The sequence below is a fragment of the Fusarium redolens genome (assembly GCF_020744475.1).
Source record: "Fusarium redolens strain MPI-CAGE-AT-0023 chromosome Unknown BKA55scaffold_3, whole genome shotgun sequence".
Lineage (NCBI taxonomy): Eukaryota > Fungi > Ascomycota > Sordariomycetes > Hypocreales > Nectriaceae > Fusarium > Fusarium redolens.
The window spans coordinates 192,961-212,000 of record NW_025763666.1 but is presented as its reverse complement, the minus strand read 5'-3'; the positions used below and the strand labels follow the sequence as shown (position 1 = coordinate 212,000).

The 19,040-nt window shown below is 46.9% G+C and overlaps 8 protein-coding genes and 1 non-coding gene across 9 annotated transcripts; 4 read left to right on the top strand and 5 right to left on the bottom strand.

The window, feature by feature from the left end:
• Positions 1-499: 499 nt before the first annotated feature.
• On the top strand, positions 500-2,235 carry BKA55DRAFT_671715 (uncharacterized protein). The gene is made up of 3 exons (XM_046197976.1): positions 500-1,460; positions 1,511-1,698; positions 1,749-2,235. Exons 1-3 carry the CDS (start codon positions 993-995, stop codon positions 1,975-1,977), a joined length of 885 nt encoding a protein of 294 aa, XP_046053482.1. The 5' UTR covers positions 500-992; the 3' UTR covers positions 1,978-2,235.
• Positions 2,236-2,391: 156 nt separating this feature from the next.
• Positions 2,392-4,566, top strand: BKA55DRAFT_534713 (uncharacterized protein; the record flags this gene model as incomplete). Its single annotated transcript, XM_046189618.1, has 1 exon — positions 2,392-4,566. The coding sequence occupies one exon, from the start codon at positions 2,392-2,394 to the stop codon at positions 4,564-4,566; it is 2,175 nt and encodes a 724-aa protein (XP_046053481.1).
• An 876-nt stretch (positions 4,567-5,442) lies between these two features.
• On the top strand, positions 5,443-7,457 carry BKA55DRAFT_685235 (uncharacterized protein; the record flags this gene model as incomplete). The annotated part of the gene is made up of 2 exons (XM_046198761.1): positions 5,443-6,902; positions 6,956-7,457. 2 exons carry the CDS (start codon positions 5,443-5,445, stop codon positions 7,455-7,457), a joined length of 1,962 nt encoding a protein of 653 aa, XP_046053480.1.
• A 656-nt stretch (positions 7,458-8,113) lies between these two features.
• On the bottom strand, positions 8,114-8,908 carry BKA55DRAFT_556925 (Caleosin related protein-domain-containing protein; the record flags this gene model as incomplete). Its single annotated transcript, XM_046191744.1, has 1 exon — positions 8,114-8,908. The coding sequence occupies one exon, from the start codon at positions 8,906-8,908 to the stop codon at positions 8,114-8,116; it is 795 nt and encodes a 264-aa protein (XP_046053479.1).
• An 853-nt stretch (positions 8,909-9,761) lies between these two features.
• Positions 9,762-12,064, bottom strand: BKA55DRAFT_556922 (uncharacterized protein). Its single transcript, XM_046191743.1, has 4 exons — positions 11,671-12,064; positions 10,962-11,611; positions 10,445-10,912; positions 9,762-10,392 (listed from the first exon to the last, which is right to left on the bottom strand). The coding sequence occupies exons 1-4, from the start codon at positions 11,882-11,884 to the stop codon at positions 9,835-9,837; spliced, it is 1,890 nt and encodes a 629-aa protein (XP_046053478.1). The 5' UTR covers positions 11,885-12,064; the 3' UTR covers positions 9,762-9,834.
• Positions 12,065-12,235: 171 nt separating this feature from the next.
• BKA55DRAFT_671711 (uncharacterized protein) lies at positions 12,236-13,194 on the bottom strand (the record flags this gene model as incomplete). The annotated part of the gene is made up of 3 exons (XM_046197975.1): positions 12,929-13,194; positions 12,654-12,880; positions 12,236-12,502 (listed from the first exon to the last, which is right to left on the bottom strand). Exons 1-3 carry the CDS (start codon positions 12,981-12,983, stop codon positions 12,236-12,238), a joined length of 549 nt encoding a protein of 182 aa, XP_046053477.1. The 5' UTR covers positions 12,984-13,194.
• A 1-nt stretch (position 13,195) lies between these two features.
• On the bottom strand, positions 13,196-13,289 carry BKA55DRAFT_t50. Its single transcript has one exon. It is a non-coding gene; the product is annotated as a tRNA-Glu (tRNA).
• A 297-nt stretch (positions 13,290-13,586) lies between these two features.
• Positions 13,587-15,833, bottom strand: BKA55DRAFT_734110 (IMP-specific 5-nucleotidase). The gene is made up of 5 exons (XM_046201251.1): positions 15,671-15,833; positions 15,547-15,582; positions 15,238-15,393; positions 14,883-15,188; positions 13,587-14,821 (listed from the first exon to the last, which is right to left on the bottom strand). Exons 1-5 carry the CDS (start codon positions 15,693-15,695, stop codon positions 14,004-14,006), a joined length of 1,341 nt encoding a protein of 446 aa, XP_046053476.1. The 5' UTR covers positions 15,696-15,833; the 3' UTR covers positions 13,587-14,003.
• Positions 15,834-16,779: 946 nt separating this feature from the next.
• Positions 16,780-18,526, top strand: BKA55DRAFT_685231 (pyridoxal phosphate-dependent transferase; the record flags this gene model as incomplete). Its single annotated transcript, XM_046198760.1, has 3 exons — positions 16,780-16,824; positions 16,879-17,600; positions 17,650-18,526. 3 exons carry the CDS (start codon positions 16,780-16,782, stop codon positions 18,524-18,526), a joined length of 1,644 nt encoding a protein of 547 aa, XP_046053475.1.
• Between the last annotated feature and the right edge of the window lie 514 nt (positions 18,527-19,040).

The following is a 19,040-nucleotide window of genomic DNA, read 5'->3' as shown; positions in this document are numbered from 1 at the left end:
GAATGGAAGTGTCTTCCCCAGATGTAACACGAGAACCCTGGGGAAAGAGGCTGGCTGAGGGATGGGGAGTGAGAATAGATAGATAGTTTTGTGAAGGAGTCAAGGTTTGAGGGTTGATTTGGTGGACGGTTACTTTTTGAAGTCTGAGCTTGATGGCGGGGAAGAAAAATAAACTTGCCGTGCCGTGCCGTCAATTGTAGGAATGCGAAAATGATAGTGCTCACCTTTTCTGTAAGCTTAAAATTGAATGATACCTGATATACTTTGATAATATGAACTTCCCTTGTTTATGAGTCCTTTCGGTAGCCAAGAGCTTCAAGTGCCGATATGAACGGCACTTAATGTGGAGCTCGGCCGACGGTGGGTCCGCTTCGTCCCGGAGCTTGTAGAGGCAGGGAGATAGCTGTCTTCTCCGCGGAGTCCGCTCATCGGACATTCGTCCAAAGATGATCTAGGAACTTTCCAATAAATCATTACTATACAGTAAATAAGTCTTTATCTCGTCTCAACATATATCCACCATCTGCCCCGTGTTCTATTCCTGAAACTATCGCCGAAATATCGGAAGTCCGCTACAACCCGGCTCCGGTTCCTTAATTAAACCTTATTAGGATCTAAGCTTAGTGCGCCCAGTTAAAGTTTCTCTGGCTTCTGGAAAACGTTTCAGATACACCGTCAACTGCCCAGATTTAATAATTCCTCCAATGGTTGATATAAATTTACGGGTGGAATAACCGACTTTCATTCCCAAAGTGGGATGTCTTCTTCAACTGCCGCGTACACAAGATTACAAACATGGCCTGAAACGGAGCACCTACCGAATTACCCGATCTGAAAAGGGTTCTTGTCAAGATGTATATTAAGACGCTGTTGCATCGTAATCATATGGTTCTGTAGCATTTTGTCTTCAAGTTACTACTGGCTAGTATTCATTCATTTCTTTGTATTTCATTCATTCATTTATCAATCGTATATATCGTCCCTCGTTCACCATGCGTGCCGCTGCATTCATCACTCTTCTCGCCTCCGTGGTCTCTGCCACTCCCTTCGGCCAACGCTCTCAAGTTCTCGCCAGAGCAAGCGAGACTTGCCCCGTCGTCTTCGATGGTCGAGTTCCCGCCAATGCCTCTCTGACCGACTTTGACAAGGAGAATGGCGGCGGCTGGAACCCTTACAACCCCGGCTTCGTCAAGGGAAACAACATCTCCTGGTCCGAGATTCTTCAGCTCCCCAAGACCAAGACTCAGTCGCGCTTCGATACTGAGGCTGGTACCATCCCTCTTGAGGTCACTATCAGCGATAAGAGTATATTCATGAAGCAGCTTGGCTTCAGACGTGCTGGTCTGCAGTTCAACAAGGATAGCAATGAGGGTAGCCCTGGATCTAAGGGTGTTAAGACTCTGCACTTTAGCATCCTACAGGATGACAAGCGCCCTCTTAACCTCAGCCATGAGTACCTCGTGAGTATATCCCGTACTACTATTGAGGTTGTTGATGCTAACAAGGATAGAACGTCTGGCACGAGAAGTCCGATTTCTCTGGCAACCAGTTCCAGTTCCAGGCCGGCCAACTCATCGGACAGAACGGCACTGCCGCTACCTGGAAGCTTCTCGACCAGGACTTCAAGCTTCTCTGGGAGACTCCTATGCTCAAGAAGGTTTGGCAGAACTTTGCCATCACTCTCAACTACGAGAAGAAGTAAGTTCCTACCAACACCACGGCACAAAGAGCATAGCTAACGATCACAGCACTATCCAAGCCTATTACTCCAAGGGATGCAAGCCTCTCAAGGTTGCTACTCAGCCTATCGCCCGCAACTTGACCGGTCAGGGACAGTTCCAGATTGGTATCCTCAAGAAGCCTACTGGTACCGATGATGTTGCCAACTCTGGATTCCAGGAGGCCAACTTGAACGAGGGACTCATTTACGGTGGTATCTTCCTTGAGGACAGCGCGGATGGGTGTATTTCTCTCTAAGTTCTTGCTTGACATGGACGCTGTAGATGTTGTCTAATAATGGTCTAGTTCTAGACTCTACGACATTACGTACCTATCGGCTTCTAGAGGAATGTACCAAAATACCTTACCTTGTTTTATAATCTTCATTGTGGTGCATGATGTGTTTTTCTCGGCTGTTGTCGAAACCTTTGAATTGATGCGCCTGTTCGCGCGAAATTGTATTCGAGGATCAATATGATTGGTTTTGTGGTAAAATTGAGTGAGATAAATCTCTTGTAACAATCGCATGTATGGTTGGTAGCTGTAACATGGTCTGATCCGTCTTCATTCTTGAAAATTCCATGTCACGTGTTGCCCCAAGTTGAAGCTTTACGCAACTTTTCGAACTCTCGCCATCAGAGAGTTAGGAGCTCTTGCCCAGTTCCCACGAAAATGGCACCTTTTTCCTTGTGTCAACTGTCAAACGCGAGCCGCAGAATCTCCTTGAACCTTTTGCGTCAACATCGAAACACGCTCGCGGTTTCGACACGACAACTACGCCCAATTCGTCTCTCTCTACAGCAGCCCAGATTTCTTCACACCAGCGACGACGCGAAGCCAGACCAATCGAATAGCGATAAAATCGCTAAGGACGAGATAAAGATTGATGGTTCTCTCGAGACAAGCGACAATGCGAAGGCAGAAGAATCAACACAGATCAATAGCGATATTGCTGCCGAGGAGGGTATAAAAGCCTACAGCTCTCTCGAGACCAGCGACGAAGCGAAGCCAATCGTAGACCAGTCGGCCCAAATCAGCAGCGATACCGTTACCAAGAATGATATTGGAGCTGATAGCTCTATCGAGACGAGCGAAGATGCAGAGGCGGACCAAACAACCCAGATCACTAGCGATATTGTTGCCGAGCATGATATAAGCGTCAACAGTGCTTTGGAGGCGAGCGACGAATCGAAGCCAATTGAAGAGCAATCGATTCACATCAACAGCGATGGAGATGCCAAGGATGATATTGAAGCTGATAGCTCTATCGAGACGAGCAACGATACAGAGACAAAACAATCAACCCAGATCAATGGTGAGGTCGCTGTTGATGTTGAGATAAAAGTCGACAGTTCTCTTGAGACTAGCGACAATATAAACCTAATCGAAGACCAATCGACCCAGATTAATAGCGATGTCGCTGCTGAGGATGGTACCAGACCCGACAGTTCCCACGACACAAGTGATGGTGTAGCGCCTATCGAAAACGGCGCGACTCAAACAAACAACAATGTTGCCATCAATGATGGCACCACAGTTGATGCTTCCCTTGAGACGAGCGTTAGTGCGACGCCCGCTGAAGCAGAGTCAATTCAAAGCAACAGCGACATCTCCACTGATGCCGGTGCTGCAGCTGACAGTTCTGTCGAGACGAACGATAATCATGTGCCTGTCGCAGACGACTCGGTTGAAAGCAACGACGATACTCCTAGAGAGCAAGACATCGGTGACAGTGATGCCCCGACCAGGGACCTTCCTACCTTTTCCTCAGATCCAAAAGATGAGCCTAAAATCAAGGGAAGGCCATGGACCGAGGAGGAATTGGCCCAGCTCGAGGAGTTCATCAAACGACCAATAATCAGCCTGAATTACATCGCAATTCGGATGGACCGAAGTGTTCCCAGTGTCATGTCCCAGCTCAGTCAGATTGAAAGGCGTCGGGGAATCAGCATTTTGGACCGAACTCGTCCTGAGACTCCATGGCAACATCCAATGGATGCCACCCCAGAGCAAGTCGCAATATTCGAAGCGAAGCAAGATGAGATGCAACAACGTATGGAACACATCGTAGAAACACTCATGACCTTGCCAAAGAGCGACCAGTGGGAAGAAATTCTCAAGTTGAAATCTGCCTCAGAATGGGCATCAGCGATATTGAAACTAATACCACTGCGAACCTGGCACATCTTGGCCGCCGACCGGCCGCCAGGTTACAAGCAATACATGACCATTCCATTCATTGATCGGTATAAAACGATTGGCGTGTTCGCCCGAACCTACCGGCGCACCGTATACATAGGCTTAGCTGAGCAACCATTTGGCATGATGGTGCCGCATGATTCCAAGAATCCCGAGCAACAAGACCCAACAAAGAAGAAGCCCCACAGAGTAAACAAGAACGATTCCAAGGGGTCGGTCGTCCCGTTGATCCCAGTGTCTTTATTAGACTCTAAGAGGTTAACTTACAAGGAAAAGGTTGAGCAGAAGTATGTACTTGGACTTGCAAGGGCAGCGCTCACCGCATGGCTTGGGGCACTTCACAGAAACGGTCCTCTTGAATTCCGCCAACTGTACGCATGGAAGGATATAGATTGGAGTGGCCCTATTGGTATGGGTCCTTGTAACCCCCTCGAGTACAGAATCCGTCTTCCGTTGACGCCAGCGGAAAGTGCTGCCAGAAAGGCTAGTAAAGAGGCAGCATGGAAACGGGAGGCAGAGGAGGCAAGGAGGTCAGAGGAGTCATGGGGGTCAGAGGAGCCATGGGAGTCAGGGAGACCAAACGCCTTTGAGAAGTGGGCTACTGATGCTGCAAAAAAACCTAAGGATCCATATAGGGGTCATCTGTAGAAAAGTGTATGATTTGCTAGTCAAGAGCCAGTCGATAGGCTGTGTATGAATAGAGAAAGTGAAGCCTGTCATGACCTCCTATGTCTCTTCCTGATCTCCATGACAACTCAACAGAACTGAGACCCGATTCCACAGAGACTGAATGATGGGCGAGGTGGTGGGATTTCTGGTGAAGATCGGGGTATGGTTTTTACATGATAGTCATCATTCCGAGGATCTAAATCACAAATGATTGACAAGTCATCGAGCATGGAAGAGCTGCGCTCATATTTTGCCCTCGGGATTGGTCAGTGTATGAGAATTGAAGAGTCTTCCAACTTACTTTGTGATCGGGCCTCCAAGAAGTCGTGATATTACTTCCATATTTGCAGTAAGTTTTAGGCGTAAATGTTCCAAGCGAGGTAAGAATACGGGGTGAAGTTATCTCTTGAATATCACTTTGGAATCGGTTATTTCATAAAGATCATGGTTACTCTAGAGTCATCCATCACAATTGAGTCGCAATGTGTATATGGCACACATTGAGAGCTGAACACAAGCTTACGACTTCGATATTCTGTGGTTGCTAATGATGCTCTAGGTCGTATTCTGGCGCAGCACAGCAGAGAGTAGTGATATGCGTTATATAAGGAGCAGCCAGTAGATATCCGTTCTTTTATGCAAGCATACACAATTGTGTTTATTGTCGTCTCACGCAAGCAGAACCTATCAAGAGTCAGGAACTGTGCGAAGCTCGTATTCTTTGTCCGTCAAGTCTCCTCTGGCTTGTCTCCGCGTTTTGTATAACTTTGACAGAGCCCCCCTCTCTCTTCCTGTACCTACACATCGTCACTTCAGAGGGACTACACCTCGACATCCATAACAGTGTTTCTCGTCATGAGCTGCAATGACGGCCAAATGGTGGTGACTCCCGTTTGGGACAGCCCACGTACCCGTCCACGTTATGTGTTGGATGTCTCGAGTTCTCCGCTTGAGATCTCGCGCAAGTATCCCGAAGAGCCTGAACGAAAAGTTGACGACAATGACTTCTGTCCTCTGCACATACCGACCAGGGAGAATGACGGAGCAAAGGATACCAACGCCGTGGACTTGAATCATGAACAAGCAAGGAGCACGGGGCAGAATGGATCTGCAAAGGATAAAGCGAAGAGAATGCCTCGAGATATGCGTTCCCATAACATGCATAGCAAAGCCAGGCTTCAGGTGGATATGCAACGTTATCTTGGGCGAAAAGAATTCATCAGCAATGAATACTTAGGTCAGAGCGTTGATGATATACCAGGCAACAAACCCTCACCATACTCTATCATGCCAAAGGAGTCACCGGTCTCGCTCAGCTCGAATGCCTGCCTATCTACAACATTGAGATTAGGTGAGCCGATCCACATCAAACCATCAAACGTCCATGTCGATTCCAAGACTCACAACTCGGCGACATCGCTTTACGATAATGTCGTACCCCCGGGAGATATTACACTCTTAACACCCCCAACAATTATTCTGAGCTCTCACGGTTCCAACTTTAGTGGCAGGGTCGAGCCTTTTCTGGGGAAATTGGGAGCATATCATTCCATGGACGAACACAATGTCATTGGGCTTGCTAAAGAGTATCATTTGCCTTCAAAGCCCACTTACAGAGCAGAGCTCGCAAATACTTCTTCTCAAGGGCACGAAAGTACCTTTGGTACAACGCCGGATGGCGAGAAGATATCAACAGAAGATTGTACGAGTTCATGCGACCTTGATGTCTCGGATAGCAATAGCTCTGATGGGACAACCCCTATTCAAGCCGTCGAGGTTAAGAGCCATGCTATTACAAAGCTACAACAGCGCAATGTGGCTAAAGCCAACACGAATATGGCAAGGCCTCGCCAGATTGGACTGGCAAGAGTGAGAACTGAGATACTCTCAATAGCTGGAACGCGACGGGCACAGCGGCTAAGCAAAAGCTCCAAATCTTCAGATAACGCATCAGAAGAAGCTATACAAGATGAGCCAGAGGAATCAGTATTGGAACAGTCTAAGGAACAGCAGGCTGAGTGGAGGCCTCCGAACAGCTGCGATTATGTCCCCTCTACACAAGCATCTGGCGGAAATAGAGATGCCTCCTCGTCTACGAACCCAAACAGAGACCAGCGTGGCGACCCAGATGACGGAAATTACGACACAAATGAAGAGAACACTGCCCAGACCCAGAACAGCCTTTCCGGACCGATAAGGAGCCAAAGTTCCCAAAGATTTGCATGTCCTTACCAAGCATTCGAGCAATTCCAAGGTTGCTTTAGACCTGGGCCTCGAAATCCGAATGGGGGATGTACCAGTATCCAACGTTTGAAGTAAGTCGGTTGTAAATACGGGCATGCTCAAAATAATACTAACTCGTGAGTAGACAACACTTATACCGTAGGCATATGCGGTCATATCGCTGCACCAGATGCTGGCAATCGTTTGAAAAGAAAGAGAGATTGGAAGCCCATGCTTCCCAAGCGGCATCTTGTGCATCGAAGGATATATCATCAAGCGAAAGATTTATGAGGCCCGAAGACGAGACAGCAGTTGGCAAGTTGGGCTGCTTTGGTTCTCCAGAAGAAGCGTGGTGGAAAATGTTTCAACTCCTTATTCCTGGTGCTCAGGACAAAGAGTTGGGATTTTTGAAGATTCAGTATTACCCTTGTGAGTCTCTGTCACTCGAACTATCATTAAAGCTCACCAGTTCCGACTATTCAGATTACGTCTGCACCGACTCCTTCGATGTCCCCTCCATGAGCTTTTCAAACGTGTCTTTCGAGCTGGACCAGCCTGATGTTCCAGCTGAGACATTACAAGAAGGGTGTGTATTTCATGTCATCTTTCTAGCAAACTTTTCCCAAATTTCCTATGGTCAAGACTGAAATCTTGCCGTACGAGCAGTTCAACATTCGTGAATGGCGTTCCGCAGACTGCAATGCCAGATATGAACCAAGGAACCTTTTTATACAATATGCCTTCATACACAGCTCACTTACCTCTGTTGAGTTCAACCATTGCGAATGAATTGCATTGAGAAGACCGTTACTTGCAGAAATCGGCTCCATCGTCTGTGGCTCCATCACAAAGCCTTGGTTTCGGTTCGCCAGCTTCAACACAGACGCGGCACCCCTCGCAAGATTCGGAATCTGTAGATTCAAGCCGAGAGCAGAGACTTATGCGCCATATCCAGATGCTTAGAGAGAAGTATTCAGAGGCAGAAACACAGATCACATCCTTGCAGGAAACCACTCGCAACACACTGACTCAAATTATTAGGGCTGATGAGGTTATCGAAAACCTCTTGGCTCCCGACAAAGGTCTCCCGAGTCATATCTACGAAAGTCTGTTCGAGGTTTCGACTATTCTCTCGAACATTAGGAGGGGCTTGAGATGATTAACTGACTAGCTTGCTGGAAAATGAATGCTTTCTAACGTTGCTATCTAGTTGGCTCTTTGGGACTTGCAGACGATATCGTGGACGGAATTGAGGCTATGTTCTTCGAGGACGGGTGCTTGGTTTTGGCCTTTCGAGAGCCTGCTAGATTGGAGCAAAGAAGTTCCTCATGCCAAAGCTCTTCCTTTCCATATAATCGCCGCTTCTCTCTCTTTCGTCTTTGATCCTCCAAAACAGGCTTCCGTCGTAACAGGCTCGCAGGTCATCCTTTTTCACAAGACCATCCTCTTGGAGAAGCACATATGTTGTCCACCACTCCATGAAGGCAAAGGTCCAACCAGCCGGGTCGGCCGCACAGCGATCTTTTGCCCATAGTCTCCATAGATCATCAGCAGTCAAACCCCCTTCACCTGAGGTGTCGAACCGCTGAAACATCTGCTCAAATCTCTCAGGGCTGAAGTTTCCATCAAAATCGAAGATGCCTGTGTCGGAGCCATGTTTGGCCTTGTGGATATCATTGACATAGATGCGGAACAGGGGGTCAGGCAGCCAACTGTGACCTAGCCGTGTTGGATATGAAAAGAAGATGGGAATCAGAAGAGATCCTATTGAGAAGAAGAGGCCGAAACCGAGCTCGCGGAAGCCGTTGTAGACGTCCCATGGATGTATGATACCGTCATTGTCGCGGTCCCAGAATTGAACGTGTTTCTGGAGAGGGCTGAGCTTTTCAGAATGATCTGAGCATACTTTGGCGTATGTACTTTTGCTGAGATGGCTATCGACGTCGTTGGGTGTAGGCTGTGAGATGCCGCTGTGGTTCTCGGCCATATTGGCATTGGCACTTTTATTTCCAATCGAAGAAGCGAATAAACCAATTTTAACAGTGGAGTTGGCTCTACTATTGATGTAAAAGGAAAGATATTGCTGTCTCATTGTCATTATGCTGTGGCTAGCCTTGAGACACCGTTTACGAGCAATTGACGTAATTGCAACACGCACATCTCAAGGCTTCTAACATGTGATTCTACCCGATTCTGATATCAATGATGCGCTGATAATAATAGAAACATATGTGATCTGACGCCAAGAATAGTCGCGTATTTTTGAATTGTGAGAACTGGAGACATCCTCTTACTACCCGCGATGAGTATATGGGAAGTCTATATTCCCTCTCATCTTGACTTGCTGGATAAGGTTGTTCTTACACGGCGGTTTAATTATCTGGTAGGATTGCAAAGTGAAAACGTGAAGAAGTGGAGGAAGAAATGGATATCATCACGACTACATTCATTCACCTTTCGCCATCCACCTCATCTATCCTACCTCTAACAGAAGTCACAGACGTCAGCAACACTGAATACACTCCTTTTTCAGCTCCAGGCTAAACGCGAACAATTTAAAACTACGCTATACAACGCTCATAAACATGTACAAACAGTACAAGACCAACTTGCCCAAGAAACATATCAACATCAAGAACAATCTCCAGAAGAGCCGCCGCCTGCCTTGCAAGCAGCCGAGGAAAGTGCTTCACAAGATCGTTCACGCTACACCCTGTCATACAAAAACCGCTATACTTGGGCCTCTTTGGGCAGGATCGTCAATAACTTCCATAGGTTAGGGAAATATCAGCATAAGGCTTAGGATCGCGATGAATATAACTTAGGCTAGACTTGTATAAACTCGTCACTCGAAGTGATCAAAATACAGAATTCTTAGCCCCCCCGAATTCTCTCTCTGCCAGCGGTCATCTCAGGTCCATGATCAAAGAGGCCAGTCAGAGAACTCTTCATTGAATTTTAGAAAATAGTGGTGGTTTGTTTTTATTAATAGTCAATCATTACATATCTAACGGCCAAATCAAGTTAATTGCGCATCATCAGCATTATCTCTGGTGGGAGACTTCCTTTCCACTGAATACTCTCCCACTCCAAAGAGTCCTCCTCATACTCTGGCTTCGATAAATAGAATTCTCCCAAGATGTGCTTCCCTTCATCCAGGTATCTGCTACCGAGATAAAAGTATGATGGATCGGTCACAGACAGAACCTCTTTCGCGTGATCGAAGCGAAATCTCCCAACACATGCCTGGCTTCCATCTTCATAATGAAACAACAAGCCGGATATTGATCTGCTCCCTTTCTGTGATTGTTCTCTGCAGATCTGAACCTCTTTAACAGCATCAAGCGAGACTTCTGAGGTCTCAACTGGATCTGTTTCGGATTCGGGGATAAGTCCTGCTGGTAAGGGATCCTTGTCACTTGCTTCTACAGTTGGCGATGCGAATAAAGAAATGCCTTCCAAACGAGGGCTGAAGTACACTCGCATTGGAGTGCCCGTTGATTCTTTGGCTATGCATTTCCATTCGCTGTGCGGTGAGCTGCTTCTTCCTATGGTAAGTGTTCGTGACTGATTAGTGACCAGCTAATACGAGTCAGCTTCAAGCTTCAGGGGGGTACGGTGTGTCGAGTCTTACCATTACCGCAGTATCTGATGTCTCTGATCGTCTCTCATCTTCAGATGTGTCCTTTTCGTCTGATTCCTTTTTTGTGCGTAGCCAGACTTGTTCAACACGTTCTCCGGAACTCAACGGATGGTAAGTCCAATGAGGGGCTGAACTTGTGGTCGAATCATCTGACTTTTCCTTAGGCAACTTGTGCTTCGCCATTTCGTCCAGCTCACGATAAAATTCATAGGACTCTCCAGTTTTGTGCATATGAAGATCGACCAGCTGACCCTTATACCAACAAGCAGAATATCCCGTGATCTCAGGCTCATTGAACTCTAAAGCCACCATGCGAGCTTCTATAGTCATACCAAGGCTTGAAGATGAATCGTTGATGACGTGGTAAGCCATATTGTTCAGTGCAGCTGGGGCCATGGGATATGGCCAGCAGATAGTGGGATTCAACGGAGCAGCTGCGAAGCTACGCAGCTTGAGGCCCTGCCTTGACGTTAGAACGGCAACTGATGATAAAAGGTACAAAACTTACATCGTCAGAGAATGAGAGGGCTTTGCTGGTGATCGGGAGTGTACGCCACCAGCCTGAGTTACCTTGTTCCGTCGTAACAGCTGCAGCATCATTAACGATCTGACGAATACCGAAATAATCTTCTGATATGAAAAGAAAGTTCTCTTCCTGATCCTTGGAGTCTCTCCAGAGTAATCGACTTCCTGGCTGTGGCGTATTCGACAAAGAAGCTATATACTCAGTTCCATCCAGATTAAAGTGAGTGGCCCACACATCCTTCAATGGCTCAATCGTGCATTGGCTCGACTGAGAGGCATGAGATAGGGAAGCAATCGCATAGTGAAGGACCAAATGTTTGCTGACCATCAACAGTATCTCTGGTGGTAGATTTGTGAACTTCTCACTCATGATCCGGTGTAAGTGGTTCAAAATCCACTCTCGTCGCCGCTCATCTTCTTGAACTGAAGGCTCATAAGAGTACCGAGCAACTTGCACAAAGGCTCTCTTCTCAAGCCCAAATGATGAAGCAATCTCTGAGCATTCAACGTGATATCCGATTGTTGCACATGATTCGTGATCGCTTGTGCAGCGTCTGAAGGTTGCGTGTAACTTGTTATCGTTGAAGGAATCGCACGATTTAAAAGCAGTTGTTTCAGTGCCACCAGATGCTCCTTTCACATAGTCAGTCAGCTATTGCTTCTCAAGGTTCAATTTGGATAATTGAACTTACTCGCTGTGATGAGGTCGCCGGGCTTGATCGTAAAGCGACACCATCCGCATCGACGACTGACACAGTAAGACGGATAAGGTACCATAGGAGGAAGAGGGTTGATATAATTCAGCGCATGCCATTCCCACCCTTCAGCGAATTCCATCCATTCCAAGTCCATTATTCGATCAAGTCGGCGAATTTCTTCAGAGCTGAGTCCTCCAGCGTAGTCCATGAAAGAAACACGAATGGCTTGAGGCTGGAGGGAGCTAACCGAGTATAAATAAGCCAGCCAACCTAAGCTGAACCAGAACAATGAATTGGGACGGACTATTTGATGATATCACGTGGCTTCATTTATCCAACGTGAGAAATAAGAGGGAATGGAGAACAAAGGAAATTATGTTTGTTATATAGCCTGATTGATACCTACTTCAACAGTGTATCATTGCCAAGACGAATGTATACATGCGCGATACGTGTAAGCTTACGCCCCCATTGATCAAGTATGCGTTGAAATTACTGGGCAATCCATAGATACTATTATCTTACACGTAATTCTTCAAGATTTGATACTAACTTCTATTCAGTGTGGTTGCTGATTGATCCGAATAGCCGATTGTGATACGATATGTTCGTTGTTTGCTTTTGCCCAACATTTTATCTTCTTGAGTGTAACAACCTTGGCTAATATGCGGTTGATGTAGCCAAGACTGGTTATAACCCGACCTTCGTCCGTGGTAAAAGATCCCCCTGATGATATCAGTGAGACAGGGATGTACTTATCATTAAGGAAACCCGCCATTTGATTGGGCTCATGCGAGTTTGTGAACCGGCCCGGTTTGTATTGAAGCTGGCTGGGTCAGTAGGTGGCAGATTTATAAGTATCGCGCTCGAGCTTTTAAGTCTTCGAATACACTATGAACAAAGCTCAAGCATTTGTATGACTTGGTAAATATCGCCTTTTTCGATGTTTTCACGAGCTGCCGTGAAAACATACTCACGGGTGAAGGAAGCTCTGTTGTCACATAAGGACCGATATGCCACTCTTGCGTGATGACTCTTGAAAAAATGTGTTGAGTCTTGATTTTGTTGCTTTCAGAGGACGATTGCAACAGGCGAACTGGATACACTGAGTTGTTTGCCAAGGTTGGTGGATCGAATGAAATGAGTTGTATGCATAGAGGAGGAGGCATAGCATTTAGAAGCTTTACGACTAGATCACGCGGCACTGGATAATGGTAGTTACTATGTGTTAAGAAGATGCAGGACAACGTACTTCTCATACAGGCGTTGATAATGAAAAGTATCCGAGTGACATGACATGCATGCATGCCTGGCTGTTTGCTGTTGTTGTTGGTTGATATGTTCGTGACAGTATCAGGCCATTTTCAAGCTGGTCGACCCGTCGTCGATGGCTACAATACTATGAGATATCGGTGCTAGGTAGATATATCCTTGAGGCTTACTTGCTCTAGATATCATTCAACATGATGATGGTAAAGAAAGAAAGGTCAAGAGGTCAAAAATGCAAAAGAGAAAGATCCTCCGGTACAGGGAATCGAACCCTGGGCTCCGCGGAACTGATCCCTCAGCTGTAAGTTGAGAGCGCGAAATGTTAGCCACTACACCATACCGGATGCTAATTGGTTGAGAGAAAACTCCAGTATTTTGTTATATCATGGCTGCACACTATCAGGATGCCATGGGTTTGATCGAGCTTTTTGAGACCTAGGTTCTTTCTTGGTTGTCATATCTGTCAAGTGTTTTCAGAGTCTCATATATCTCGATGATAGGAAGATTCGGGATAACCAGTATTCTGGATATTATGTATGGTCTGCCAGATATCGCAGTTTTACAATCCCGCTAAAGCATCAGAGAGGCTAGCGTGGTATGAATGACAATGGTGAAAGCGGTTCAAGATAGAGTGAAATTCAGTGGGTATTGTATTTAGAAGTCTTGGTAGGTATCAAACTCCAACGTAGATTATTCCCAGAAATAAATACAGTTTACTAGATCTTGATTTCCATCATTATCCTCGGCTCAAAGATGAATCAAGATATGTGGCTGATTGGAACCAACATCATTGTATCTGGGATAGGTTAGGCCAATCAAGTAATTGATCCTGCAACGGTTCCTGTCATTCGTCTTGATACAAATCGAGGCGGATCAATCTTCCTTGTTGCCAGAATGTCGACGGGCTTGCTGCTGATGCCACGATTGAAGGCGAAGGTGCACGTATATGTGTGACTCTCCTCGAGCAACAGCCAATCTACTGGCGATTGCGACAGGACTGAGCATCAGGATGTGCCCGAGACAGACATCTCAAGCTGGAAGCCGAAATCTCCCTGCAATCAAGACAATTTCTTTTGCATCAGATCAGCCAACTCGTCGAGCAGCTCCACCGTCTCAGCTGGGCTGGCGATCCAGGCCGTTGTTCCGACACTTCTCGCCTTGAAGTCATTGGAGCCAGCACTTAAGAATTGATCGCCTACGTGCAGGGTGTTCTCTCCGCGAATGGCGCCGCCATTCTCCTTGCTGCCAAACCACTGCTGGCAAACAGTCACGCCCCAGCTCTTGTCACCAATATCGACAAATACATCATTACCTCCGTTGAAGGCACAGAATGGCACCCGGCGTGATTGGCTTGCCACTGAGGGCGGAATTGGAGGGGAGTTGGGTCGGTGCTTGGTCGGGCGCTCCTCGCTAGATCCAAGACTACTGAGCTCCAGGATGCGTTGAACAACGAGAACAGTCTCTTCAAGGCTCTCACGGGCGATGCGAGTACCTGGCGTCTTGGGGATAATACCAACAGCGCGGTCCTTGCGCATGATCATAGCAGGTAGGTTTAAGTTGTTGACACAGTCACGAAGGGCACCTTCGGCAACATCCAGCAATCTTGTAATGTCAGCATCCGACCATGAGGCCATCTCGGGTGTCAGCCACTGAGTGCGCGGGACAGGAGCTAGCTTGTAGGGCGAGGAAGGTGAGTACTCAAACAGGTAGTTTGCTTCACCTCCCATGATGACGATGTTTTGCTTCTGGATAGGATCCAGATCAGTTGCCTCCGCAATTGCGTCAAGCAATCCGTGAAGACGCTCATAGTAGCGGTCGGCGGATGTGTAACCAGCAGCCGTGACAATACCAATCTTGATGTTCTTTCGTAGCAGGTCTGACACACGTTAGTTTGCTGTTTGCTGTTTGCTGTTTGCAACTTTCGTGAACCAGCTTACCGAGAAGACGGGGAATCACAGGACTCAATGGCTCAAGATTGAACCCATCGTCATACAGGGTTACATCACCATCGAACGTGGCCAACTGCAGTGATCCGTTTGTTACAGCCATGGACTGGGCTGAGTTGAGGATTTGCCGAACATCGTTGAAGGATGGAGCAACAAATCTTCGAGATGAGATATACCGTTTTCTGTCTTGATACTTGAAAGCTGCCTCCAGGGGCAGCCGGGTGAAGAAAGGGCCCGCAGTGGGGATCAGCATCCGCAACTTGGACGGGAGCATGGTGTCATCTTGCTGACGGCTAACTGCTGGGAATCAGAAATGTTTGCTGTGAAGGTGAGTTCGAAAGCTTACTGTGATCATCAATCATGAGCTCAACGTCACGCATAATCTCAGCGTAACGGCGGTGAGCCTCTTCGGCCATCTGAGTAACACTAGGTCCATCTCCAAACACTCCAGTGGGCTGAGAGTAGAGAACGAAGGGGACAGCTAGAAGACCTTTAACCCATTCTGCGATTCGAGTTAGCGGGCTGAGTCTGAGGTGAGGCGTGACAACAGTGGGACATGTGATGCGGGGATGAAATGGGAAAATGATGAATCAAAAAGACTGTGTAGTCTGTAATGATGTTCGTGATATGCTGTGGCAAATAGAGTCCGACATACCAATAAATTGGTCTCTTCGGTGTGTCTTGAGGGCATCTGTTTGGTATCGTGAGCTTGTGTAACCATGAGTGTTTGGATGACCAGAAGGGAGGCTTGAGGTGGGGTTATTGACGGCTTAACTTACACTCGACACGGTAACGGGTTGTCATCGTTGCAGTTGGTACAAGGTTTCAGTTGATGTTGAAGGAGTTAAAAATACTTTGTAGGATGATGAATTGTGAGAGAGAAGAAAGGAGGGAGAAGTTGTTTGTTTGTTTGTTGTTTGTCTTTGATAAGATGAGGGGAGGTGAGGGACGGTGTGACTACTTGCCTGACCTAGGAGGAGGTAATCTAGACCTCGCCGTCCCTGCCCTACCCACCATTGACCTCCTAATCCTTGTGACGTACGGGAGCCGCCGTAGCGTTGAGCGGGGAACGCCGACCGCTAAGATAGCCCAAAGCTATAGGGGAAAATCGTTTTGATTGGTTCGGGATATTCATGATACCCCTGTCAATCCCTCCTGCATCACGGCATTCACATTGATGAGATCTCCCACACTGCTACTGGGATACCCTAGACTACCTATGCAGGAGCCTCACCTTTTTTTCTCTTCTTGCATGATGAAACTATGCGATGAGTCCATAGCTACGAGAGTTCATTCTTGGTAGAGTTTTTTCTTGAAGACTGGTTAAGAGTTGGTGCGTATGGCACTCTGAGTAGCACTTCGAGTACAAACAGAGACTATCACTCACAGCCAAAAGTCAATGTTAGGGGAGGATGATTCACAACAAACCAAGTATCACACCCTAGTCAGCTGACAGAAGCTCTACCAATGACTAAAGGATCTACAGATAGACTATGCGTAGCTGTGATCTTACTACAGATCGGCAATGTGTAGCGTAAATCGTCCGCATTGGCCCTCACTACTATAGTGGCTGGCTGAAGCCAGTTACATATGCATGTCTCAAACTGCTGTCAATCCACGGCGCAAAACCTGCTCATGGACCAATAATCAAGTTGAATGAGATGCGGTGAGACGCCCCCAAATCAATATAATTTCGTGGCAACAAATGCACATAAAGGATCGATATCTGGTCATGTTCAGATTCTTTCCTATTCCGGTCCCGTTCCATCAAGTTGCTGACAATGGCGATGATACCGCGAACTTGACGACTGCGGCAGACGAAGTACGATATATGACCAACTCAATAAGATCGAAATACTAGTGTCATCGATCGTTTCCGGTGGAAGAAATGAGGGCACAGCTTGGGAGCTCTCTCCCACCAGGAGACAAGCACGTAAGAACTCTCGTCCACATCGTCAAAGCTCACTATGCTGACAGGCCTCACCAGGGCGTCAGTGTGTATATACCGACATGGGAAGACACTGTAGCTTGGGCTGAAAGAGACCCCGAACTCATAGCCCAGCTAAAGACCGGATACCCTCGATTTTTCGTCCCTCTTGTCGTCAACGAACTCGCAGAACGATTTCTCGAATGGACTTCTGAGGGAGCTTCAGGAATGCTTACATCCGAATTTCGAAACGAGCTGAGGCAATCGTTAATCGAGCCCGGACGATCGGCGATGCTTATAACAGCATGTCATCATGCCAAAGGCCTTCAAGAATACCTACAAAGGCAGCCAGATTTGAAAGCATTTGTCTTCGTAGTTGAGTTCGACGGTGATATTCATCTTGTCAAGAAGTCAGAGAACAGAACTGACTTGAACAAAATCTATGTAGTCGTCTACCCTCAAAGAGGAGCCAGAGAGGCAAAAGCATTTTGGCAACATACCGGGTTTGGTATCTCGAGTCGAAGGGCGACATATTGGTTAGAAAATGCCCCTTTCTTAAACCAAGACCGCGCATTGCCTGCGGCCACTCTTCCAATCCAGGAGGCCAAAGATGCCAAGCTTGCCATACAACAACGGATTGCAGACTCGTTCAGTACCAAAGACAACAAGTTGAAAAAGAGCGATGTGTTATTATATCCCACTGGCATGTCAGCTATTAGCCATATCCAGGATATCGTCAGTCTTTACACTACAACGACAAAGAGGACCATTGCGATCTTCGGGTACGTCAAAGGCAAACCTGATAATTGACCAGACTAACGATGAATCCAGATTTTTATATGTCGATACTTTCAAAGTCCTAAACGAGATCCACGGCTACGAGTGTAAACTCTACGGCGCTACACAATCCGACCTGGAAACCCTTGAAGAAGACCTGGCAGCAGGTCTGGAGCTATGTGCCCTCTTTACAGAGTTCCCTGGTAACCCAATCCTTGGCTCCGTCGATCTAGAGCGAATAGAAAGAATGTCCGATGAATACAACTTCTTGTTCGTGGTTGATGACACAGTCGGTACATCGGTAAACGTCGACGTTATCTCACATTGCGATGTTGTATGCACAAGCTTGACAAAGATGTTTAGTGGAAGCTGCAATGTCATGGGAGGAAGCGTGGCCCTGAACCCAAAGGGCAGAGGTCATTGGGATATAAAGAGACGATTAAAGGTTCGTTCAGTCAACACCTACTTTCCGCTAGATACGATTGTTATGGAGGAAAACAGCGCAGATTTTGAAGATCGAGTTATCAAAGCCAGTCAAAATGCAGAGCACATCGCAGATATACTTCGCAAGCATAGTTCGGTTGGGCAAGTCTATTATCCAAAGGGAAGCCCGACACAACAACTTTACGAGAAATATAAACGGCCTGGAAAAGGGTACGGGTATCTGCTATCTATTCGTTTTAAGACCCCGGCAGCTGCCATAGCGTTCCACGACGCTCTCGATGTGGCAAAAGGGCCAAGTTTGGGGACCAACTTCACTCTAGGCTGTGCATATACGCTCTTTGCACATTACCATGAGCTTGACTGGGCTGAAGAGTATGGTGTTGTTGAGCATTTGGTACGAATCAGCGTGGGGATCGAGAGTGATAAGTTCTTGGATGAGGTTATCAAGACAGCTCTGGATGCAGCTGAACGAGCGAATAAGAAGTGAAAAGAAAGTTGTGATATAACTAGAGGAGACATTTTTGTCAAGATTCAACATTCGGCTTTGTCCAGCCTAAAATACTCACATGCGCAGAACCCCTCAGCCACCGAAGCATCCATGCCTACTTGTGAACTTATTGGTTCCTAAGCCAAGGGTTGCAATAGAGGAACCACCACATTGCCACAACTAAGAACACCAAGATTGACCCGCAGTTTTACAAGTCGCAGTATGTCAGTGGGACTTTGAGAAAATCATTAGAAATCGTTGAATATCCTACCGAGATAAAAGTATAACTTTTGAACCGTCCTTCTGTGGAGATTCCCAACGTTTAAGTACGAAACTTGTGAAAGCCAAGCCAAATTTCGAGAGACTGTACGCAAACCTCATGAAATATCAGGGGCATCGCTCGTTATAAATATATGCCAGTTCCTTCCCGTGCTTCACCGTCTGAAGCAAAAGCTGTCCCCTCCTCAACCTCAGCCACTGAACCATAATGCGTCTCCTCCTCTTCCTCACCTGT

What these genes read in the sequence shown, in the direction of transcription:
- BKA55DRAFT_671715 (XM_046197976.1), top strand. Translation starts at nt 993, where the DNA reads ATGCGTGCCGCTGCATTCATCACTCTTCTCGCCTCCGTGGTCTCTGCC. An exon ending in ACCTCAGCCATGAGTACCTC is followed by an intron (nt 1,461 to 1,510) that starts GTGAGTATATCC and finishes TAACAAGGATAG; the next exon opens with AACGTCTGGCACGAGAAGTC. An exon ending in ACTCTCAACTACGAGAAGAA is followed by an intron (nt 1,699 to 1,748) that starts GTAAGTTCCTAC and finishes TAACGATCACAG; the next exon opens with CACTATCCAAGCCTATTACT.
- BKA55DRAFT_734110 (XM_046201251.1), bottom strand. Translation starts at nt 15,695, where the DNA reads ATGACAACCCGTTACCGTGTCGAGT. An exon ending in AACCCGTTACCGTGTCGAGT is followed by an intron (nt 15,583 to 15,670) that starts GTAAGTTAAGCC and finishes GATACCAAACAG; the next exon opens with ATGCCCTCAAGACACACCGA. An exon ending in GCTCATGATTGATGATCACA is followed by an intron (nt 15,189 to 15,237) that starts GTAAGCTTTCGA and finishes GATTCCCAGCAG; the next exon opens with TTAGCCGTCAGCAAGATGAC.
- BKA55DRAFT_556922 (XM_046191743.1), bottom strand. Translation starts at nt 11,884, where the DNA reads ATGGACTACGCTGGAGGACTCAGCTCTGAAGAAATTCGCCGACTTGAT. An exon ending in CGGCGACCTCATCACAGCGA is followed by an intron (nt 11,612 to 11,670) that starts GTAAGTTCAATT and finishes ACTATGTGAAAG; the next exon opens with GAGCATCTGGTGGCACTGAA. An exon ending in CCCTCTCATTCTCTGACGAT is followed by an intron (nt 10,913 to 10,961) that starts GTAAGTTTTGTA and finishes ACGTCAAGGCAG; the next exon opens with GGCCTCAAGCTGCGTAGCTT.